This window comes from Ovis canadensis, chromosome 2 (assembly GCF_042477335.2).
Source record: "Ovis canadensis isolate MfBH-ARS-UI-01 breed Bighorn chromosome 2, ARS-UI_OviCan_v2, whole genome shotgun sequence".
Taxonomy (NCBI): Eukaryota; Metazoa; Chordata; class Mammalia; order Artiodactyla; family Bovidae; genus Ovis; species Ovis canadensis.
In genome coordinates, this window is record NC_091246.1 from 154,898,344 (window position 1) to 154,923,841 (window position 25,498).

Sequence of the window (25,498 nt, forward strand, 5' to 3'; positions counted from 1 at the left end):
CTACTATGATTTGCACACAATTGTCAGTGTTGACAACATTTTGAGGTCTTGGCAAAATCTATAAAGTGTATGTGTAATTCCTCTTGGTGAGAATTACAGGTACTGCTAGTCCTGGTTTGTTGTCTACATTTATAATGAAAGGAAATGTCTAATTTCAGTCTGGGATAGTGCAAATGAATATACAATTTATTTCCCCTTCCAAGGACATGGACTGCCTTCCCTGCCCACAGGTGCTGTTGATAGAGCTCAGGTGAAGAACACATACATTAAAGAATTATTTCTAAGTAAAACATAGGTAGTTCAGATGGTAAACAATCTGCCTGCCATGTAGGAGACCAGGTTCAATCCCTGGGTTGGGCAGATCCCCTGGAGAAGGGAATGGCTACCCAGGCCAGCATTCTTGCCTGGAGAATTCCATGGACAGAGGAGCCTGGCAGGCTACAGTCCATGGAGTCGCAAAGAGTCGGACACGACTGAGCAGCGAAGCACATGAAACATAAGCTGTCAGTGCTCATGGGAGATTGTTTAGATACCTACTCAGGAATGTAGAGGTGACCCACTGTCACTCTGGGAAGCTGCTCTGTAACTAACCCCTTGCATCATGCCTTACTCAGGGTAGATGCTCAGTGCAAATGCACTGATTGACTGAAGAAAGCGTTGGAGAGACAATGCAGTGGGTTAGACTTGGCTCTGTAAAGGCCCTTCCTGCTGCCGTAACATTCTGAGGCTCTATGTCTGTCTGACAAATGCAGAAGGAATTCAGTGAAGCCAGCTCATGGAATCCTGTGGCTGCCAGGAAGTGACCGCAGGAGACAGTGTCGGCGGGGATGGCAGGGGAGGGGGCAATGCAATGAGATGGGGGTGGAGCAGGGCGGGGGTTGAAAGCTCAGCACTGACTCGTAACTCTGTCCCCAGAGAGATAAAGAAAGAGGGGTTGCTGCATCCAGTGACCACAGAGGGCAACCAAAGACCAGAGAAACAGCTGAGGCTGCCCAGCTGCTTCTTCGGTTGCATGTCTATCAGCCTGGGCAACAGACAGGAAGTTCACTCATCCGGTGCCTGGCTCATAACTCTCTTGAAGAGAAGATCACTGATAGGGTTGAAGTCCTTTTGCGTTTCTGACAAGTGTCATAGCTGAAAGTGTTGACTGAGGATTCCCTTCAGCCCTTAACACCTAGAAAAGGAATAAGAAAGGCTGAATTCAACCCAGAGATGTTCCTGGCAGGACTATGTGCTACCAACTAAGAAGACCATTGTTGTTGATGTTGTTGCTGTTAAGTCATTCAGTCATCTCCAACCCTTTTGCGATCTCACAGACTGTAGCCCACCAGGCTCCTCTGTCCATGGAAATCTCTACACAAGAATACTGGAGTGCGTTGCCATTTCCTTCTCCAGGGGGTCTTCCCCACCCAGGGATTGAACCTGAGTCTTCTGCATGAAGAGGTAGATTCTTTACCACTGAGCCACCAGGGAATCCCATTAAGAAGCCCATAGTATGAAGCAATTAATAAGGATAATAATAGTCATATAAACTAGACATTGATGAATGAATTTATTACCCAAGTCAACACTTCTGTACTGGGGGTCCTCATATTGTACAAAAGAGTAATAATAAAAATGGTAGTCATTTTTGAAAACATGTCTAAGCCAGCATAAGGTATACCTAGTGTAATTTTGTCTAATTTCATCCTCACAACAACCTGGTGTGTATTACCAACTTCTATAGTGAATTGAATGGTGGTTCCATCAAAAGACATGTGCACCCAGAATCTATGAATGTGATCTTATTCAGAAAAGGTCTTTGCAGATATAATTAAGTGAAGGATCTTGAGATGAGATTGTCTTGGATTATTTGGGTGGGATCTAAATCTAATGACAAGTGTCTTCATCAAAGGAGAAAAGACCCAGACAGAGAAGCAGAACACAGAGAGGAGGCCATGTGGAGACAAGGCATTGGAGTGCAGAGTCTATAGCCAAGGAATGCCAAGGGTTGCCAGCAGCTGCCAGCAGCGAGGAGAGGGGCATGGAATAGGTTCTCCTCCGCCAGAACCTCTAGAGTAAACTAACCCTGCCATCACCTTGACTCTGGACTGCCGGCCTTTTGAGCTGTGAGAGCATCCATTTCAGTTGTTTTAAGCCACCTGGCTTCCTCTGAGTTCTATCCACTCGAGGCACTGAGAATCAGGGGAGCTGTGGTTCTGTTACTGAAAATGTCCGCCTGACTATGGCCAATCCCTGACAGGGGTCATTTGGGTCAGCTTTGCTCATTTCTCTGCTGCCTGAACTGACAAATAACTTAAAGAAATTCAGGTTGAAATACTACTACTAGGGTAACAACAGACAAAGGTTAACCAATGCCTGGAATCAGACTGCCTGGATTTGAGGCCCATTTTTCCGCTTAGTAAATATGAGACTGTGGGCAGGTTTTTCAGCCTCTCTCTGGGCCACATTTTTTCCTTTTGTGTGATGGAGAGAACTCAAGAGGAGCCTGAGGAGACATGACCACAGTTGTATCATGGTTTCCTGGATGGGATTCTTTTTTTTTTTTTTTTCCAGAATCTTTTTCCATTACAGATTGTTACAAGATATTGAGTATAGTTCCTGGTGCCATACAGTAAATACAGTAGGTCCCTGTTGTTTATGCCTGGATGGAATTTTTGAATCAAAAAAGGACATTAAGTGAAAACTAAGGAAATTTGGATAAAGTTTAGACTTTGGATAATAATAATGTATCAATATTGGTTTATTAACTGTAAGAAATGTGCTATACTAATGTAAGATGTTACTAATAGAGAAACTTGGGCAAGGCTAAGTGCGAGACATATGGGAACTCTCTATACTAATCTAAAACTATTCTAAAATATTAAATTAAATATTTTTAAAAAGGTAAAATTTTAGTATCTCATCTCACAGTGTGATAAAAATGTGAAACAGTGCCTGGCACATTGTAAGAGCAATTGCTATTTTACAGCTAGTATCAAGATCAAGGAATTATCAATAGTATTTGAAATTTTCCATGAAATAAGCTAAATAATTTTTTTAAAGTAAGATGATGCTATTATTTTTAGTGTAAAGTTTTCCAAACTCTGCTACTAGATTCAACTTTTTAAAAACACCTACACTGTATTTCACCTTCTTTTTTTTGGAAAATCAAGCAGAATGAGTTACAACGGCTACTATTTTTGACAACCCACAAGGCAGACAAATTAAGTGTTTCTTATATATTCACTTGGGTTCCCAGCTCAGTGAAAGAAGAACACATTTACTGTTAAAGAAGGACATAAAGCTAACCATTGTAAGAAGCCAGGATTTTCAGGAGGGTGATGCTGTCAGGAGCAGAGATCCAGAGGCAAGGGATCGTCCCCTCCTTGAGCCTGTCCTAAGGGCTTGAGAAAGCAGAAACAGAAACAAATTTATAACAAACTGCTGCATTTTGACAATTAAAGAGATTTGTTGTTCAGTTGCTAAGTTGTGTCCGACTCCTTGCAACCCCATGGACTGCAGCACTCCAGGCTTTCCTGTCCTTCACCGTCTCCCAGAGATTGCTCAAACTCATGTCAACTAAGTCAGTGATGGCACCCAACCATCTCATCTTCCCCTCCTTCTCCTCCTGCCCTCAATCTTTCCCAGCATCAGGGTCCTTTCCAATGAATCACCTCTTCACCTCAGGTGGCCAAAATATTGGAGCTTCAGCTTCAGCATCAGTCTTTCCAATGAGTTTCAGGGTTGATTTCCTTTAGGATTGACTGGTTTGATCTCCTTGCTGTCCAAGGGATTCTCAAAAGCCTTCAACACCACAATTCAAAAGCATCGATCCTTTGGCACTCAGCCTTCCTTTTGGTCCCACTCTCACATCTGTACATGAATACAGGAAAAACCATGGATTTACCTAAAGGGATGGTTCCTACCAAAAAGAGAATGCTGTTGTCTTAAAGAAAGTACTCTTCTACAAGCAAGTTGGGTTGATTGAAAGATGGAGAGCTTGAAGATGAGCTGTTGGACCAAAAAGAAGCAGGCACAGGGCAGACTCAAGCAGCAGGGGGAGTCCTGCACCCAGCTGAGAGTGAAACAGGAGGAAGGGGGCAGGGGACAACCTTTGAAAGAATGGCCTAACCCAAGGGCACTACATAAACTGATTAGAACCATATGGGTCTGAGCTGGTGGATAAGCTGACTTCCACTAGACCTTGAACCTCTCGGTATATGCTCATTGGAACACATCAGTGAGCTAAATGACACTCCCATAGGCTCCATGACAACTCCAAGATTGACCATCAAACAGCAAAATGTGAGTAGGGGCCCAATGCTTGGAAGTCTCCACCCCTCCCCCCACATAGTTTGAATAATCCTCCCCCACATTAGTCCATGAAATTACCCAGCCCATTAAAATTAACCATGCCATAGTCCGAGACCACTCTTTCACCTTCTGAGAGGGCTCACACTCTGCCTGTGGAGTGTGTTTCCCTCTAAATAAATCCACTTCTTTTGTATCACTTTGGTTCTCATTTAATTCTTTCTTTAATTAGACATCAAGAATCTGAGCATCATGAAGTCCTGAAACCAGGTGTGTGATCTCAGTTAAAAGACTGTGGGTTCACGTCTCAGTCTAAAGAATATGGTTTCAAGAATCATCAGAAGACAGCAACATACAGCAGTGCTTGGAATCCATTTCACAAGGAAAACTAGCCTAGCTTGACTGTAACATTTGGCCATTTTAAGTAACCACGGTCAGGGCCTAGGTCTCAGTGTAGGAATGAGTCATTATTGTTCCAAGTACTTTATCTGAACCATCATCTAAATGGACCTGCCCTCTAGACTTCCCTCAGCAAAGGGAATTATCTTCAAGAAAATCCATCTTGAGAAGTCTTTGAATTAAATAATACATTCGAAGTGCAGCAGAAAAAGAATGAATTCACATCAGAGTTTTCTTCAGAAATCTGGCAACCATTTTTAAATTTGCTTCTGGGTCTCCTTGACAGCAGGAGGGTAAAATACCATAAAACTTTCATCACATCTGTGCTCTCTTCAAGCACCTCTGAAACTATAGTAGATGGGAATATTAATAAGTAGATGGAGCGGGGCGGGGGGGGGGGCGGTGGGAAGGCTTTTTCTCAAACACTTTCTGTTTAATTGTTAAACAAAGGTAAGCAATTTTCTTCACTGTGGGGCTTCTTAGGGTGTTTAATAGTGTAGTGTGTATTGGCAATTTCTAATAGGGGAGATTTAATAGTCTATATTAACTGAACTCTAGGAACATTTTATTTTCAGGGCAAAGATTAACAGCTTTCTTCAGAATACAGTTTGTGAAATAATATTGATACCTGGTTATTATCTAAAGTCCATACTTTAAGGCTTCCCAGGTGGCGCTGTTGGTAAAGAATCCATCTGCTAGTGCAGGAGATGCTAGAGACGTGGGTTCAATCCCTGGACTGGGAAGACCCGCTGCAGGAGGAAATGGCAGCCCACTCCAGGACTCTTGCCTGGAAAATCCCATGGACAGAGGAGCCTGGCGGGCTGCAGTCCGTGGGTCTCAACGAGTCAGACACGAATGAGCACACACATACATTGCCCATACTCTATTCAGTGTTCTACCCCCAGAGACATACATGAAAACAAAGCATTCTGTCGGTTAACATTTCGGTCCTGTCTTCCTCACCCTTGATTGCCTAAAGTTTAGTCTCCAAACCATTCCAATAGATTACACGATGCAACAACTGGCCAATAATCCACTAAGGTCTGGACTGAGACCGGGGCTGACAGGTGCATTTTCCATGCTATTGGGCATGACTGTATTGATGTCCAGGCTTCCCTGGTGGCTCAGACGGTAAAGAATCCATCTGCAGTGGAGAGCTGGGTTCAATCCCTGGGTTGGAAAGATCACTTGGAGCAGGGCATGGCACCCCACTCCAGTATTCTTGCCTAGAGAATCTCCATGGACAGAGGAATCTGGCGGGCTACAGTCACAGGGGTCACAAAGAGTCAGACGTGACTGGGTGACTAAGCACAGCACAGTTATGGATGTTCAAGACAGCATAGTTTCATACATGTGTAAGGAATATTTGCCCCTTAAAACCTCCCAAAATATTTGCAACTAACAGCAATTTTCTTCTATCAGAAATTTTTCACTATATATGTTTAGGCTGGAACTTCAAAATTTTGAACTTGATATGAAGAAAATTATTAATAAATGTTGAAACTCTGCTTGAGTGTCTCCCTGTACCAGGGATGGCTTGACCTCCTGTCACTCTGCCATCAGCTACCTGGATTTGGGAAGGGGCCTCTGGAAGCACAGCATCACCCAGAGTGATGCTGAGACAAGTTGCAAGACAAACAGGTGGCTATCAAACAAACCTCTCACACCTGACAGCTCATTGAAGCCACTTTTGTCTGAAAGTAATCAGGCCCAATAATATATAGCTTCACCACTTCTGTTTAAAAACTCAACATACTTTCAATCAGATACCAGCAGAGTTTGCTTCAGAGAAGGCAATAGCACCCCACTCCAGTACTCTTGCCTAGAGAATCCCATGGACGGAAAAGCCTGGTGGGCTGCAGTCCATGGGGTCGCTAAGAGTTGGACACGACTGAGCGACTTCACTTTCACTTTTCACTTTCATGCATTGGAGAAGGAAATGGCAACCCACTCAGTGTTCTTGCCTGGAGAATCCCAGGGACGGGGGAGCCTGGTGGGCTTCCGTCTATGGGGTCGCACAGAGTCGGACATGACTGAAGTGATTTAGCAGCAGCAGCAGAGTTTGCTTTTAAAGGCTTTTCTTCTTTCTCCTCTTCTAATCCTTGAGACATCACCCAGTTAATTTTGAACAGATTTTTAGAATGATTTATTGTTTAGCCTTTTTAATGATTAGGTTCTTTGCATCACACTCAGTCCTTTTCCCTATTTGACTTTGTGTAAATGTTGTTGTTGTTCAATTACCAAGGCCTGTCCGACTCTTTGTGACTCCATGGACTGCAGCATGCCAGACTTCCCTGCCTTTTGCTATCTCCTGCAGTTTGCTCAAATTCATGTCCATCGAGTCAGTAATGCCATCCAACCATCTCATCCTCTCTGCCCCCTTCTCCTGCTGCCCTCAGTCTTTCCCAGCATCAGGGTCTTTTCCAATGAGTAGGCTCTTGGCATCAGGTGGTCAAAATATTGGAGCTTCAGCTTCAGCATCAGTCATTCCAATAAATATTCAGGGTTCATTTCCTTGAGGATTGACTGGATTGATCTCCTTGCAGTCCAATGGACTCTCAAGAGTCTTCTCCACCACAATTCAAAAGCATCAGTTCTTCAGTGCTCAGCTTTCTTTATGGTCCAACTCTCACATCCATATATGACTACTGGAAAAACCATAGCTTTGATTATGTGGACCTTTGTCAGCAAAGTAAAGTCTCTGCTTTTTACTATATTCTTTAGGTTTGTCATAGGTTTCCTTTCAATGTGCAAGCGTCTTTTAATTTCATGGCTACAGTCACCATCTTCAGTGATTTTGGAGCCCAAGAAAATAAACTCTGCTACTGTTTCCTCTTTTCCCCCATCTATTTGCCATGAAGTGATAGGACTGGATGCCATTTGAATGATGCCATTTGCCTTTTTTTTTTTTTTTTTAATGTTGAGCTTTAAGCCAACTTTTTCACTCTCCTCTTTCATCTTCGTCAAGAGGCTCTTTAGTTCCTCTTTGCTTTCTGCCATTAGGGTGGTATTGTCTGCATACCTGAGGCTGTTGATATTTTTCCTGGGAATCTGGATTCCAGCTTGTGCTTCATCCAGCATTTTGCATGATGTACTCTGCATAGAAGTTAAATAAGCAGGGTAATAATAAACAGCCTTGACACACTCCTTTCCTAATTTTGAACCAGTCCATTGTCCCATGTCCAGTTCTTTTTTTTTTTTCCATGTCCAGTTCTAACTGTAGCTTCTTGACCTGCATACAGGTGTTTCAAGAGATAGGTAAGGTGGTCTGGTATTCCCATCTCATTAAGGATTTTCCACAGTTTGTTGTGATCCATACAGTCAAAGGCTTAGGGTAGTCAATGAAACAGATGTAGATATTTTTCTGGAATTCCCTTGCTTTTTCTATGATCCTAGAGGTGCTGGCTGCATGTATAAACATACTGACCTGATTCAATGAGTGGGCATCAGCAACCATCAGGGAGGTTCCTAAAGTGCAGTTGAAATAAATCCTCCATGGACCTCCTTAAGTATATTCGTCAAACATAATCATTGGTCACCATTTCCCCCAGCTTTTTAAAGAATAACCATCTTCTTTGATGTTGTAGCTGTTTAAATTGCACCTTTAAGATGAAAAGGAGTCTGAAATCTTACTTTGAAAGTTTTTTTTTAAGTAAAATATGTTCATCTCACCTGTCTTCCTATAGTGGCCTAATAAAGAATATGCTTTTTAAACATCTGTTGGGGCAGACTCTTTTGCTACTGAAAGTGAAATGAAAGTGAAGTCACGCAATCGTGTCCAATTCTTTGCAACCCAATGGATTGTAGCCTACTTGGCTCTTCCATCCATGGGATTTTCCAGGCAAGAGTACCGGAGTGAGTTGCCATTTCCTTCTCCAGAAGATCTTCCCAACTCAGGGACTGAATCCAGGTCTCCCGCATTGTAGGCAGATCCTTTACCGTCTGAACCGCCAGGGAAGTCCTTACTGAAGCTGATCCCAGTAGTCTCCGCATTTGCTAGAGACGGCTGCAGAACCATGGGGATATTGCAGGGTTTTGTTTGCTCCCTCAAAGCAAGTCATGGTGAATTCCAGAACAGAAGATGCCAGCTCATCGTACTTTCACTGGGCCTGAGGAATGCTGACGGCACAAGCACGTAGATGGTCTCACCGCAGAGCGTTGCCTGCATAGTCCTGGCCTTTCCTATTCAGCCACAGAGCGCCTTTTGCACAGTTTTGAATTCCCAGGTTACTTGAGAGTCACCTAGAGCTCACTGTGACTCTCACCACGGGTACGTGCTAGATAACACGTTCCTGAGAAACCTGTTTGTGGTGATGGTGGAGTTGCCACGTAGGTGTCTCCACTGCTCTTGGGGTCATCCTGGAGCCCTTGATCTTGCTCCTTTGCTACAAGCAATCCATTTGTAACCCCTGTCTTCCTCTAGAAGGACATCCAGAATTCAGAATCTTCCTTTCACATTTGGCCTCCAAAGCAGAAATGGCCTCTGTTAGGTCTCCCTGCTTCCTCCTTGCTGCCTTTGTAGTCTGCTCAGAGTGGTCCTTTTAAAACATAAGCTACATCCTAATCCTCTAGAACTCCGTAAAAACTCCCTCACACTCAGAATGCAAAGCCAGAGTTCTGCCTTTGGCTCTGGGGCTCTCCCAACAGCTCTCCACCGTCCCCCCCGCCTCTATGGCCTGTCCCCCAGTACCTCCTTGTGCTCCCCTCCCCTGCCCTACTCTCCACTCCAGTGTCACCAGTCATCCTGACTTGCCTGTCCCCAGACACTCCTGCCGGCAGGGGAGGGGGTTGTACTAATGTCACCTTATCAGAGGCTTCCCTGGCCACCCCACCCTGCTCACTCTCTGACCTCTTACCATTCTTTCTTCATTCCAGCATTTATCACCATCTCACATCTTTATTTGTTTGGGTGTTTATTGCCTTTCTCTCCCACAGGAACACAAGCTCCATGAAGCAGAAACTTTGTTAGTTTTAATCAACACAGTGTTTCTAAAACAGTACCTAGCACATAGGATCTCAGTAGATACTTCCTTGAATGAGCGAGTGAATGAATCAGAGTTTATTTTTACTAATAATGCCCAGCCCATTGCAGCCTCAGAAGAGATGGAGCTCATCAGGGGAAAAGAAAAAAATTGTTTAAAACCAAGGAATCCTAACCTTGGGTTAGACTGCTTGAGTTATCTTTTAAAAGGAAAAAGAATGCTCAGCAGTTTTGCAAGACATGAATGAGTGAATTACTCTGCAGTCAAAGTTTCTGTCTGTTCATGTGGACTTCTTGCCCTCCTTACCATCGGCTTCACAGATGGGAAATAGGGGCATGAAGAGAGAGTTGTTCTGAGGGAATTTCATGGTGGTCCAGTGGTCAAGGCTTTGCCTTTCAATGCAGGGGGTGTGGGTTCCATCCCTGGTCAGCGAGCTAAGATCCCACATGTCTCAGGGCAAAATCAGAAACAAAATTATAACAAATTCAAATGTAAAGACTTTTAAAAAATGGTCCACATCAAAAAAATTAATTTAAAGAGTCATTCTGAGAGTCAAATTAGATTAAATTTATATTCACTGTTATTTCATGGAAAATCCCATCTTTGGATTTATTCTACAGGCAGGAAACAGAAGGAGCTCAGTTCTTTTATGACTTCAAATAATTTCCCTAACCCAAGGAAAGTGATTTTCTCAAGCAGATCTAACATACAAGACTGGCATCAGACTTGCCAAGTAAGAACTGTCTTCCTGTCACTAGTAGGGGACTGACTCCTGAGCTCCTGGGTAAGGTTCAAGGCGGCTGTGACAGAGCCCCAGGAGTTAATTAATCCTGAGTCATCTCCAGCCCACAGGAAATGCCAGTGACCGCCCTCTCCTGGACAGGGTGTCAGGCTCGGCTCTGTCACATTCCCTTGAAGGGCAATGTGTCTTGTTTCCTTTGCTTTTAAGTGATCGTATGGGATTTAAGTCTAAGGAGGAATAAAGAAAAGGTTGTATAATCCAGGACCACCTTTCTGTCTCACTTTTGGTGACAAATGATCCACAGGATGAACAACAAACAAACCAGAAAGGAGACACCTGGAAAGAGAGCTAGCGCTGGAACAAGGGGTCTGAGACGGAGAAAGAGACTTTTTGAAAGGTCCCCTGGAGAATTACATTTCTTGCTGACAGCTGCTTTAGCATTCTCTGAACATCTCATATCTACTAAGAGGCAGTTTGCACGGTGATGCAGACTTCAGGCTGGGGGAAGAAATCTGTCTCCAGGGCTTGCTGCCTGAGTGAGTTGAAACAGTGGGCAAGTTATGTAGCTACTCCTGCCTGTTTCCTCATCTGGTAAATGGAGATAAAATAGTTACTACTTCAAAGGGGAACTGTGAGAATGAAATAGGACAATACTAATAAAATATTGAACAGTACGTGACATATAGGTAGTGCCCAATAAAGCGGTTTACAATAAACACAAATCCTGAAAGAAGTCAGATGGGGATTTACCATAGATAGATGAAGCCTCAGGCCCAGCCCCTGGCTCACCCAGGTGGAAGGGCTGAGAGCTGCAGGTGACTCCAGGGGAGTGGGAAACCAGATGACCATCAGGAAGCATTTCTAGGTAAACATTTCCAGTTGATTGTCTAAAGTAATTTCAAGAAGAAAGGGCTTGGAATCTTTAAGGCTTCAGTAGTTTGTTGTCGTGTTTCTCTCTCTTTCTCATTTTTAAAGCAATACACATTCATTTCCAATTTATTTCTTATTTACATTCCTTTTCTTAAAAAGTGCCCCCTATATTATATAATCTTCAGGCCCCACAAAATCTAGATTCATCCCAGAATAATATAATTAAATATTTACCATAATCTTGAAAAGTGGATATTGTCACTATCTCACAGTCTGGAAACTAAAATCCTGAGAGATAAATGCTATTCCCAAGGAATACAGTAGGACCAGATTCAGATACTTGTTTACACCAATATTCATAACAGCATTATCCAAGATAGCCAAAAGGTGGAAACACCCCAAATGTCCAGGGACAGATGAATGGATACATAAAATGTGGTCTACACACACAATGGAATATTGTTTAGACTTACAAAGAAATGGAATTCGGATACACACTATAATGTAGATGAACCTGGAAAACATTTTGCTAAGTGAAATAAGCCAGACACAAAAGGCTTTATTGTATGATTCCACTTATACAAGGTACCTAGAACACTCAAATTCATAGAGGAATGGTAGCCTCTAGGGGCTAAAGGGAGGGGGAAATATGAATTATCGCTTAATGGGTACAGAGCTTTGGTTTGGAATGGTGAACATTTTGTGGAGATGGGTAGTTGTGAAGGTTGCATGTCAGTATAGATACTCCTGATGCCAATAATGACACACTTGAAGACAGGTATAACGGTAAATTTTATGTTATGTACATTTTACCAAATTGAAAAAGGAAACTCTGTACTAGAAGGTAAGACCTAGGCCACAACATTTTCTCTAGCACTTAGCATGTTTTGGGCATTGCACACAAAGGTGACAGGAAACTGCTACAAATCCTCCTTTAAAATAATTTTTCTGAAGGTCTTGAAATTTGAAATGAAGGTATCCACTTCCAATTTCAGGCTTCCCTGGTGGCTCAGTGGTAGAGAACCCACCTACCAGTGCAGGAGATACAAGTTCAATCCCTGATCGGAAAGATCCCCTGGAGGAGAGCATGGCAACCCACTCCAGTATGCTTGCCTGGAGAATCCCATGGACAGAGGAGCCTGGCAGGTTATAGGCCATGGGGTCACAAAGGGTGGGACACGACTAAGTGACTGAGCATCAGCACTTTCAGATTCTGTGCTCCCCAGGTTACACACACCTGCAGGTCAGCCACAACCTTCTGTCAACAGCCCACCAGGCTGTGCGTCACACCCACAGTTACACCAGCACCAGACCCAAGAGCAAAGTCTCCACTTCCACTGTCTCCGTTCAGCTGTTCACTGTGAAACAGTTTCATAGAAAGACTACTGGAGGGAGATCTGTCTCTTGTCCTTGAAATAAAGCTGATAACACAGAGAGGCCATCCCATCCCAAGCGCTGGCAGTCATTACTAGGTCTCTAGAGTTCAGTTTGGCTCCCAGCCAGGTTTACTCAGTGTCTGTTCCCCCAGGAGTGTTTTGAGGCGCCCCAGGGCTGGCCTAGCCGGCCCCAGATTGTTATTGTCTGATGTGAATGAGGGGCTGGGTCCAGGCAAGATCCAAGCCAAACAGAGTGAGTCAGAGGAGCTCACGTGACTTCCTGAGGTCAGGATTCCACTGAAGACAGTCTCAGAAGCAAAGGCCGTGAAGGAGTGGGGTGCAGGGGTCATTGTTTCCTTGGGCTGTGTGATGCCCTGCGACTCTACCCACACCTGGGCTCAGGTCTCTTGAAGAGGGTCAGACCCCCAGAGTCCTAGGCTGGGAGTCTGAGCACTTGGGATGGTAGGCTTCTATCCTATGGGCCAAGCAGCATATCTGAAAATCTAGATGATGTGACTTAGGATCTCTGGATCTTAAGGAATATGGAGACACTCTCAATCACCTCTAAGCAATGGGAATTTACTGAAGGGATGCACATTGTGCTAAAAGAGATAAGATCCTGGGGAAACTCAGGAAGGGCTGTGCCTGAGAAAGAGCCAGTCTGAAAGGGCATTTGGGATCATGGCCTGGGCCATGTTCCTTCCCCTTGACAAAGTGAGTGTGGGGGTCTAACTCTGCTGTTTTCCATTCACGTGACTCAGGCACCCTCCTCAGCTGTTTTTACTAGTGACATTTGCAACCTGTCCTCTTGTTGACTTATTAGAGTTCTCGTCTGCCTCCCTCATCTGTCTCCTCAGAGCTGCCGATTTCTCCCAACACTCCTGAAACATCTTTTCCTGATGCAACCTGATGTCCTCTCTCTGCCAGTTTCAGCTTCCATTATCGAAGCCCTGATTTTTTTAGCCTGTATTTCCCAGTTTAAGTTCTATGTATATACAGCTGCTGCTGCTAAGTCATTTCAGTCGTGTCTGACTCTGTGCAACCCCATAGATGGCAGCCCACCAGGCTCCCCTGTCCCTGGGATTCTCCAGGCAAGAAAACTGGAGTGGGTTGCCATTTCCTTCTGCAGGGGATCTTTCCGAGCCAGGGGTCAGACCCCTGTCTCCTGCATTGGCAGGCCGATTCTTTACTGCTGAGCCACCAGGGAAGCAAGTTCAGGGAGCAGCTAGAACTCCTTGCATCCCCACAGCCATGGTTAGGTACTTTTCAGGTGAGGCCTCCATGCACCAGATCTTCAGGAAGCAAGAATATTCTCCCTATGATGAATCATCCAGAGTGGATGGAGCTTTTCTTGTAGCATTGTTCTTTATATTTTCTCTTAAATTCTGCCCCTTTTCTCCACCCTGCATTTTAAGCCCTTTCACAGCCCAAGCAGGGAACGCCTTTCCCCACTTCTAACGGCATGCTGTGCCTTCTAAAACCATTTATTTGTTTATTTACTCACTGTTCGTGGAGTACCAGCTTTGTCACAGGTAAAATACTAGATAATGACAAGCTAAAAATTATCCATTTATTGATAAATATTGACTACTTACAAAGTATCTGGCTTTATGCTACTTGCTGGGAATATAAAGGTCACTGAGACACAGTCACTGCCTGATACATAGTAAAGAATTCAATAAATACTTGTTGAATAGATCAATGCCTTAAAGAGCTTCACAGTCTACTGGGGGAGAGATGCAAGGATTTCAGCAATTATAAGAAGATTGGAAAGGGCCATCCTGGTGAGACTCAAAATGTCTCTCTATGGGCACTGATGTCTGTGGGAGACGTGGACAGTGAGCTGAATCAGCCAAACGAGAGGAATGAGGAGGAGGCCCGTGCCTCCCGGCAGCGCAAATGGCATGTGCAGAGGCTTGGAGGTGGGGGAGGACTGAAGATCAGAGAGGCTGCGACTGGGGACAGATGGTAAATAAAGCTGTGCAATTAGGACTTTAGGGGCAGGGTGGAAGTCTGCACAGAGGATAGGAAAATAACACACCCTTCCTACTCCTCTTTCCTCCTACCCAGATTTATTATCATTTTTCATAGCCCCTTAGGACGGCCTGATTTTAAGAGTCTGTCTCCCCAGCCTGGAACATACACCTTACAGGCCAAGAGCTTGGCTTTGTTCACTGACATATCTTCTGCTTTTAGAACGATGCTCAACACAAAGTAGATGCTCAATGAATATTTGTTGAATAAATGGATAAATAAACCAATGAATGATGGCTAAGATGGGATACAAGTATTATCCAGAGGCAGGGTGTATTAAAAAGCAGAGACATCACTTTGCCAACAAAGATCCATATCATCAAAGCTATAGTTTTTCCAGTAGTCATGTACAAATGTGAGAGTTGGACCACAGAGCAGGCTGAGGGCCAAAGATTGGATGCTTTCAAATTGTGGTGCTGGAGAAGACTCTTGAGAGTCCCTGGGACAGCAAAGGGATCAAACCAGTCAATCCTAAAGGAAATCAACTCCGAATATTCATTGGAAGGACTGATCCTAAAGCTGAAGCTCCAATACTTTGGTACCTGATGCCAAGAGCCAACTCACTGGAAAAGACCCTGATGCACAAAAGAAGAAGGGGGCAGCAGAGGATGAATAGTTAGACAGCATCACCCACTCAAGGGACATGAATTTGAGCAAACTCTGAGAGATAATGGAGGACAGAGGAACCTGGCTTCTTTCTGCAGGCTTCTTGCCATGTTCTCTCCAGATTCCTGTGAATTCAAAATTGAACAAAGCCTTCTGAGAAGAACCTGAGCAGTCTATAATTAGTTTTCCTCTCTTCACACAGGTTTCACACACTTGCCTAGAAATACACTTTTAAAAGATAGTCTCCCAGGACATAACTCCGGCCACAAAGAAGCTGGTCTAAGGTTAAGCAGTTTGGAGACTTACAAAATGAATATTTGTTTGCAATATCTATATACCCCAAACACTATCTTGAATACATGTGGAAACATTCATAATCAGACTCTTGAAACTGGTGATAGATTATATGTATATTTAAATCTCTCTTTTGCCCAACAAATAAACATCTTCTGTGTGCCAAGTAGTAAGTTGGAAGCAGGGATGGTACACAAGAGAGAGAATTTGGTCACCATCTGGAAGGAGGGGATCAAAAGCTTAGGCACCACTATTTTCTGTTTCCATTGTTGGTTGAGACTAATTTTGTTCTAATTTAATTTTAATATATTATCTTTTTCTAATAATAGATTTAAATAGAAATTTGATATTTATGGGGAGAAATATCTTTCATCCAATTTAAAAAACAATGGAACATAGTATTTTGCTTTCCCTAGCCTGCCTTCTATTACAAATTGTAAAATAGTGATTTTTATTTTTCAGAGTTCATCTCAATTCTCTGAGAGGACTTAACAATGGAACATAAAAATCTCAGGTATTTGCCTTTAGCTCATTTTTTAAACCCTCCTGATACATAACGGACATATTCATGCTTTTATTTATCATCTTTACTGTTTACATTAAATTATAACTATTTTAGAAACAACTTTAGATCATATTTCAATTATTCTTTTGACATTTCATCAGTCATTATTTTACTAAAGGTATCAACTTCCTCTAGGATGCAGAGAGGCTAATAGAACCTACACAAAAATTTCTGCTGAATGAATTTCCCCACCTTCTTGGTGATTGTACACCTGCCTTCCTTATAAGGAGAACAAGGAAGTAAATCATGTTGGAGTTGCTCTTAAACACAGCTTTTCTTCTTTACCTGTCCAGGTAGCTTCTGTTTTCATTTCAGTCTTAATGAAAACTTTTTTATTTACATCTCAAGTTTCTTTTCAAAGCAGCGTAAGTAGTATTCACATCTTTACACTTCAAGAAAGAAAGACTTTTAACAGTGTTCAGCTTTGGTCCTGTAATGTTGAAGGTAATTCATTTTTTAATCTGTCTGCACAGCGAGAACTGAAACGGATGGGGATTGAACTGCTTTGCCTGTTCTTTCTATTTCTAGGAAGGAATGATCACGTACAAGGTAAGACTTTTACTTTCTCCGATATATTGCTTTTGTGGTACGCTTGACAAACCTGTCATGTGGCTCAGGAACTAGATCTGAAGTCATTTTTTACTTGAGCTGTTCAATTGCTCTTTACCACTGAACGAACACTTTAACAAATTATAGGCAGACGCAGGACTGTTCCCACAGCGAATGCTCCGGGCTTCAGGTAAATAAATACAAAGGTTGCATGGGCACCTTAATGAGAGAATTAAACAGCACTATGCGCAAGAGGATTTCTTAATACCCTTGTGACAACCATTTTGGTAACTTTTCTAGCTGTCTTATTGTACAACAAGGCCTTCCACTTGAGAGTGTGATAACCTTGAGACAGAAAAGGGATCTATCTTTTAAAATACAGCTATAGCACATTTGAAAGAGAAGCATTCTTTAGTGGCTGTGAATAATTTTGAAAAATTGAAGGGGGGTGATGCTGAATGAGGGTGATAAGTATGATGATCCTGTATTTGTGAACGCTGAGATACTTTCACATTTTAAGAAAGAAAAACAGAGAGAGACTGCTTATTTTTGGCTGCTAAGACATGCATATTCTTAATGTCATAGATGTGAAATACGAACTTCACTGTGGCTTGCTAACATTTTGAGGACTGATCTCCGAAGCCTGAAAAATGAACTTTGATACTGTCTTGTTCAAGTGCTTTAAGAGCTGTAGGTCTCACGAGTGGAGTGGCTGAGAGTGTGCTGAATCCCTTGTGTCTTGCTGGGTTTGAACACAGGTGGCTGTGCTATGGGGGGTGCGGAGACCTGTGAGGACTGCTTACTCATTGGACCTCAGTGTGCCTGGTGTTCTCAGGAGGTAAAACAAACAACCGCAGCGTGTTTGTAAAAAGTGCACTTACATGGTAATTCGTCTGTGACTCTTCTCACAGTGTCCCGCTTTCCATGGTGTTACAGGAGTGACACAAATCAGGAAGGGAAAACATAAACATTAGGGATGCCAAGTGTTCTTCATGTGATTACGTTCAAAAGCAATTTGAGAAAGGAGTGAATGTCAAATTATTTTGAAATATATGAACTCAAGATTCTTTCTTTGACCTGATGCCTCCTCTTATTTTAAGGCCATTTCTTCCTGCTCACACGTAAAATGTTGAGGCTCTGGGCAACCAGAGCTCATGGAGGTGATTTTTTTCTCAAGTTAAACATACATTAAATTTCAGTATCATAGTTCTATTCCATCTGGAGACCAGCATCCTTTCTGAATCACTAGCAGGATCCAAGAGAAGGCTTGGGGTAAACTTTACTGTTCAAACATTATCCAATTCTTTTAAAAATTACATCCGCTGGGTGACTGTGTACCACAATGATGACAAAACCTGAAGCAGACACCCCTATCTGATCAAACTGAACACTATGTGAAAGTAGCAGGGGGGATTGGGGAATGTGTAACAAGCCATCCTGAATCACGGCTTCCAGCGACACTACAGAGGAATCTGCAAATGATTCCTGGTAAGAAAGACCTGTATTAGCTCTTTCTGGATTGAAAACAGTTCTTTACTAAGTCTCATAAAGAGAATCTCAACACAAATCAACCTCTCAGATTCTTGCCAAATTCAGCAAGAACTGAGTAGCATGTTCAAGGGGAAAGAACCTGGTTGCCCAATTCAAAACCAGGCTGTGGCTATTAAAACCCCACATTTCAGTTACCTGTGTCCATGGAGGGAGGGCTCGCAGAGCAGAGCACAAACCCAATTCACTCCCTGACCTCTACTGAGAGGGTCAGGCAGAAGAGCAGTGACTTTGGGCTCATATATCAATGCAGGTTTGGGAATATACAGAGAGGGAAAGCCCACATTTTTTGACATTGACTCCCTGAAGAAGACAATGTTAGTTTCATGCCAGAGACATAAAACAACAGATCAGTCTAACAAAGTGCCCACCTCTAGAATTTTCATATAAAAAATTTTTCTTTGCACCCATTGAAGAGAGCCTCTTAAGTTACACCTGATAGGTTTTCTGTGGCTAATACTCTGTAGCCAAATCTAGTCAAAAGGCCAGATTATTCTGAGAGATCACTCACTGATATAACTAATAGTAGAATTATTATTATCAATAGAGACAGTTGGAGCCAAAAGTAAATTAGGCTTCTGCTTAGAGCAGACAGAAAAATGGTTCCAGGGTTAACACCACCTCTGATCTTGTGGCAGACATAGTGATTATAGGTTGTATCAGAGACACAGTGTTAAGAAGGATTCTGAGGGCTTGTTAAGCCACCTTGTGCTTTGGATAAATCATAGGAAATTACAGAATTTGTTACCCCTCAGTAGGGACTCAAATGCACACAGGCCTGGCTGAAAGATAACAAATTATATTCTCAAAAGTCAACTTCGGGAAAAATGTAGCTTTCTTAGTTGGTGAAACAGCAGGAGTGGTTTAGAATTTCAGTGAATGAAGGAAAACAGTATGAACTTGGTTTGTTTCTCTCCAAGTCTGAGAGACAACAGGCCTGAAGTTCAACCTTGCCTAGAGCCTCACCAGCTCAAGAGCAGCCTTGGCTGGTGGGAAAGATGGGTGTTTATCTCTTGACTAAGTCTTTCTGTTTGGAGTGTTCCAGGGTTGGATGGCTGTATCTCTGCCTGGGAACACCCATCTCCCTTCCTCTGGAAACTCAGGTGAATCAGAGGGGAATTGGGAAACTCCTGAGTCCTAAGCAGGAAAGCAATCTCTTACACCATTTCTCTTTCATTTTCCTTCCCCACATGCCAATGTTGGAGAAATTTCTAAAAGATCTTAAACTAGAATAACGTCCCCAAGAGGTCAAGTTTGGTGAAGTAATACTGTAATATAAGAGTAATACATCCATAAATTAAACCAGGACAGAGAATAGATAGGGCAATATCACAAACTTTGACCTTTGGGAAGCCATGGAAAAGACTCTTTGTCACTGGATTTAGCAACAGACACACTGAGAATTTGGACAGTCCCAGGATTGCATATACCTGCACGTTATCCTCAATGATAATTCACTTGATGATGCCAGCTCTGTGACCCAGTTATTTCAAAGATCTGCTCACAGCGCAGGAGAAGCTTTTAAAAAGTGAGCATTAAAAAGAAAAATGAAAGAAAAGGGAAAAAAGGAAAAAATAAGTCAAGTGAATTCACTTGAATACAATTAAAAAGAAACTCCACTTTTACTCAGAATTTTACTGGCAGAATTCTCTGGTTATTTTGCTATAACTTTAGACCTACAATCAATGTCAGGCATGTGGGGGTGTAATATATCAAGGGAAGATAACTAGCAAATATGCAAAAAATAATCTTATAAAAAATGTCTTCTTTTTCTTTTTTATTGTTGTCTTTCTCTCTTTATTGTTTTTTTTCTCTTTTAGAATTTTACGCACCTATCTGGAGTTGGAGAAAGATGTGATACCCCAGCAAATCTTTTAGCTAAAGGATGTCAACTAACTTTCATCGAAAACCCTGTCTCCCAAGTTGAAATACTTACAAATAAGCCTCTCAGCATAGGCAGACAGAAAAATAGCTCCAACATCGTTCAGATTTCACCTCAAAGCTTGGCTCTTAAACTGAGGCCAGGTATGTTAGGATTTACACAGTCACTGGCTCATCTAAGTAAATCGAATGTCATATATATGCTGTGCTGTGCTGTGCTTAGTCACTCAGTCATGTCCAACTCCTTGTGGCCCCATGGACTGCAGCCCACCAGGCTCCTCTGTTCATGGGGATTCTCCAGGCAAGAATACTGGAGTGGGTCACCATGCCCTCCTCCAGGAATGTCACACATAATAATACAGCTATTCCATGAATACATCTTGCACCATATTACATGTCCTTGTTTATTACTACTCAGATTCCCCATTCTTATGGAAATAGAGAATTGCTAGGCTAACACTTTTCTTTATTCACATTGGTCACTTTGTACTTCAAATGTGTTACCAAAAAAAGCCTCATCTAATAGTAACCGTTTGAATTACTCAAATGTTGTTAAGGCTAACCTCACATTTCTTCAAGGGTCGTAATGTAGCTTTAATTGCCTCTTTATTTTCTTCTTTTCTAAACCCACATACAGAAAAAAATCAGCTTATCTTCCATCTAAATGGATGCTAATTCTCCCCAGGAGATATAAAATATCCCAACTTTCACCTCCTTCAGTTGCTCTAAATTCTTGGGTGAAAGATTTTCATGGGTTGATTCCTTTATAAACTTTGCCACGCAGTATATGAATTGCAAGTATCTTTGGTAAGTTCTTATTGAAATGAAATAGCTAGTGACAGTCTAGTCACAACTAAGGCTCCATGGGTTTTTATGGATCATCTTTTCTTGCGAGGGTGTTACAGGCCTTGAACAGACCCTGCAAGTTCAAGTTCGCCAGACCGAGGATTACCCTGTAGACTTGTATTACCTCATGGACCTCTCGGCCTCCATGGACGATGACCTCAACACCATCAAAGAGCTGGGCTCCCTGCTCTCCAAGGAGATGTCTAAATTAACCAGCAACTTTAGACTGGGCTTCGGCTCTTTTGTGGAGAAACCCATCTCCCCTTTTATGAAAACAACACCAGAGGAAATCGCCAACCCTTGCAGGTAAGTAAATGATTTTCCGGGATCTTCAAACACTGATTTCCTATAGAGATAGGCTTGCTCTGAGCTGAGCTTGGCAGGAGCTTGCTGGTTCCTGGCAGTTCCCTCCCATCTGATTGGATGTCAGCAGCTCTCAGTTGCCCAGATTGTTCAGAACTAAAGGGATGTCGCCCTTTTTGTTTTAAGTAAACTATTATGTTTACTTAAAAGTTCATTTATTTTGTACTGGAGTAAAGCCACATTAACAATGCTGTGATAGTTTCAGGTGGACAGCAAAGGGACTCAACCATACATATACATGTTTCCATTCTCAAGCAGACACCACTGTAATACATATGTCCCCTACAAACAAACAAGTTCTGTTTTGAGAGTGCATTCGTAAGTTCACTTTGTAAGTCCAACAAAGTTAGTCTAGGTACCCAACTAACACAATCATCTATCTAGTACTGTACTGTAATAGGTATATAAAACCTTTCACACAAACAACCCATAAAAAACTAATACACAAAATAAACATTTTTAATCTTATAGTAAAGTACCTTGAAAAGTACAGTAGTACAGTAAAAAGTGGGCATACAGGGGCATGTTTGCATCTTCAAAAGTTCACAACTTGAAGGTTTGTATGTACAGGATTTACTGTATCCAGTTCTAGCTCGGGTCTTAACAGCATTTGCCATATTTGCCTCCCTTTGGAAGGCTGCTGCTGCTGCTAAGTCACTTCAGTCGTGTCCGACTCTGTGCGACCCCATAGACGGCAGCCCACCAGGCTCTGCCGTCCCCGGGATTCTCCAGGCAGCACTGGAGTGGGTTGCCATTTCCTTCTCCAATGCATGAAAGTGAAAAGTGAAAGTGAAGTCACTCGGTCATGTCTGACTCTTTGAGACCCCATGGACTGCAGCCTACCAGGCTCCTCTATCTGTGGGATTCTCCAGGCAAGAGTACTGGAGTAGGTTGCCATTGCCTTCTCCGCTTTGGAAGTCAGGCTGTGACAAATTTGTATTTGTACTCTGCAGACCCAGGGACAGAATCTTTTACTGTAGGTTCCATTGGCCTGAGCCCATCCTCAGCCCCTCAGAGGCTTTCTATCCTCAATGACCACCACTCTCTGAGGCTATTGACAGCAAGTCACATTTTCTCAAGAGTATCTATCTCCACTACAATGACTGCTGCCAAAATAATAGCTTTTGGAGTGATTTCTAATGTACTTTGGGAAATGTGACTTTCTCTTACTGCTTGGAAAATGGCTTTGTAGCCTTTACTGCTATCAAATTCAGTAGGAAATGAGGCAATGGATCCATTGTAATATGCTCTAATCAGTTACTAAAACCATGCATTATCTGGGTGATGGTCAAAGGTAAGTTGCTTTTTGATAGCTTACCTCTGCATGTCAATGACATGGTCAAAATAAAAGTATTTGATATCCTTCTTTTGAAAAAGAACTTCCATTTGCTCTGTGCCAGACCCTATGCTGAAGGTTTTAGTGCATGACCTCATTCAGTCTTCATAATAACTCCAGGTCAAAGCAGGTTTCATCATCTCTATACTGACAGGAAGTAACAAAGGCTGGGAGAAGTTAGTAATTTACCTGTGGCAGCATGACTAATCAGTGATATACCAAGATCTGGGTTGGTCCAAAACCAAGCCTTTTACTACTCTGAATCTAGTATAGATGAAATGGCTTTCCAAACATATATTGACTTTTAACACTAGTTTACACCAACAAATTAGTCTCTGTAAAACAGTTTTTGCAGTATCATTTTAAGACATTTCATTGTGGTTCCAAACGAGAATCTGATGGCCAAAAGTGTTTTGACCGTGAAAAGAATTCATCACTGATTGCAACTCAAGAATTGTGTTCAGCTGTAGATATCAGAGATAATATTTGTCCCCAATCCCCCACTTCTCAAGGCATAATTGACATGTACTGAAATACACACAGCAGAAATGTTCAATTTCATGAGTTTTGACAGTTGAATATACCGATGTGACCACCACTTAAAACATGACATAGACCAATTCTGTCACCTCAGAAAGTTTCCTTATGCCCCTTCATAGTCAGTTCTGCTTTCCCAGAGGCAACTGTTTTCTGATTTTTATGAGTTAAATTGATTTTTCCTACCCTTGGATTTCACATGAATGGAAAATACACCTTCTGTATCTAGCTTCTTTGCTCAACATCATGTTTTTGAGATTTATCCCTGATTTCATGTTTATCAGCAATTTCTTCCCTTTTGTCCTAAGTAATAGTCCCTTGTACAGATTTATTATACTGTATCTGTCCATTGATGGACATTTGGGTTGTTTCCAAATTTCTGGCCATCATGAAGAAATATTGCTATGATCACTTGCATATAAGTCTCTTTGTGGATGTATATTTTTATTTCTCTTGGATAGATATCTAGAATTAGAATTGCTAAATTGTATGATTTCTTTTTATTTTGATGAAGCCCAATTTTTAATTGTATGATTAGTGTATTTTTTTGGTCCTAAGACATCTTTGTTTATCCTAATGTCTCAAAGATTCCTGTTTTCTTCTAGAAGCTTTGTGATTGAAGCACTTGCATTTAGGTCTATGATCTCAAATTAGTGTTTCTGTTTGGAATGAGGAAAAGTCTAGGTTTATCTTTTGTTTACATGCAACTATCCAATTGTTTTAGCACTATTTGTTAAGCAAGTTTCTCCTTTCCCCATTGAAATATCTTGATGTTTTTCTTAGAAAGCAATTATCTGTATGTGTGTCTAATTCTGGACATTCTGTTCTAAACCATTGATTCATTAAATATACTCATGTAAGCATGTACTCACTCATAATGTCACCTTAGGGGAACCACTCACTTCTCCAGACTTTAGTTTGGAATGACAATACCGATCACACCGAGGGGGTTGTAAGGAGTGTGTAAGATAATGAAAGGAAATGTTTGATACTGAGCTTGACCATGAAGCTCTCAGGGGGTGGTAGCTACTATCAACACCAGTAGAGTGGGTAAAGGGAGGCCTAGTTGTTGTTGTTCAGTCCCTCAGTCATGTACGCTCTTTGCAACCCCATGAACTGAAGCACCCCAGACTTCCCTGTCCTTTACCATCTCCCGGAGCTTGCTCAGACTCATGTCCTTTCAGCTGGTGATGCCATCCAACCATCTCATCCTCTGTTGTCCCCTTCTCCTCCTGCCTTCAATCTTTCCCAGCATCAGGGTCTTTTCCAATGAGTTGGTTCTTTGCATCAGGTGGCCAAAGTATTGGAGTTTCAGCTTCCATCATCAGTCCTTCCAATGAATATTCAGGGTTGATTTCCTTTAGGATTGACTGGTTTGATCTTGCAGTCCAAGGGACTCTCAAGAGTCTTCTCCAGCACCACAGTTCAAAAGCATTAATTCTTCAGCACTTGGCCTTCTTCATGATCCAACTCCCACATCCATACATGACTACTGGAAGTGAGGCCAGAGCCCTGCGCAAATTACAGTGAATAGGAGCCTTAATGAGGACCACATATTTGAGCACTTGAAAGGTCAATGTTTTCCTGTTTTCCAGAGGTGTTTCTCTTATTCTTATTGGCAAAATTTACCACTAGCTAAAGTTATAAATAATGAAAAAATTTTGCTGCAACATTAAATTTTTTCTTTTTTAATCATGTCCTTAATTCTCCAAGTTTCTCTGTCCAGATTCTACTCCCTATACATTTACACACCAAGAATTCAAACACCAAACTCAAAAGTCAATCCTTTGATCACTCCAAACCCTATAATTAAGAAATAAAATGTTCTTTAGTAAGAAGGCTAAGAGAAGTGAAAGGGAAAAACATGGAGTTTTCCAGACCTGGGCTTAAATCATAACCTTGGAATGCCAGTCTCTTTATTTATAAATGGGGATAATAATATTCACTTCCTGGGCTATCATGAGAACTGAGTAGGCTGGAACATAATAGACATTCAAACCAGTTTTAATGTCCTTCCTCTCATTAATGCTAATTTTCTCTAATTATTTTAATCTAACGGTCCTAAAACTTTTAGATCTCAGAACTTCTTACACTCCTAAAAATTAAGATCCTCAAAATGCCAATATTCAGTGTCTTAGAGCATAAAACTAAGAAAATATTAAAATAATTAGTAGTCAATTTATTTGATAATTACAATTAAAAACACACTACATGTTACTGTAATAACACACCTTTAGAAGAAATAACTACATTTTCCAAAATAGAACAACAGTTAAC

At 42.0% G+C, this 25,498-nt stretch overlaps 1 protein-coding gene across 9 annotated transcripts in view; it reads left to right on the forward strand.

The window, feature by feature from the left end:
* ITGB6 (integrin subunit beta 6) overlaps nt 1–25,498 on the forward strand; it is a 143,667-nt gene that overhangs the window by 40,665 nt on the left and 77,504 nt on the right. For 2 of the 9 annotated variants that reach the window (XM_069574366.1, XM_069574369.1), the window contains exons 2-7: nt 16,059–16,110; nt 16,297–16,454; nt 16,635–16,710; nt 17,469–17,548; nt 20,079–20,283; nt 21,045–21,291. In XM_069574366.1, coding sequence (XP_069430467.1) covers nt 16,650–16,710; nt 17,469–17,548; nt 20,079–20,283; nt 21,045–21,291 — 593 coding nt within the window. In that variant the 5' untranslated portion in view covers nt 16,059–16,110; nt 16,297–16,454; nt 16,635–16,649. Of the gene's footprint in view, nt 1–16,058; nt 16,111–16,296; nt 16,527–16,634; nt 16,711–17,468; nt 17,549–20,078; nt 20,284–21,044; nt 21,292–25,498 lie in introns of those variants that run through there. The other 7 variants (XM_069574367.1, XM_069574370.1, XR_011253992.1 and 4 more) reach the window with 4 other exon arrangements.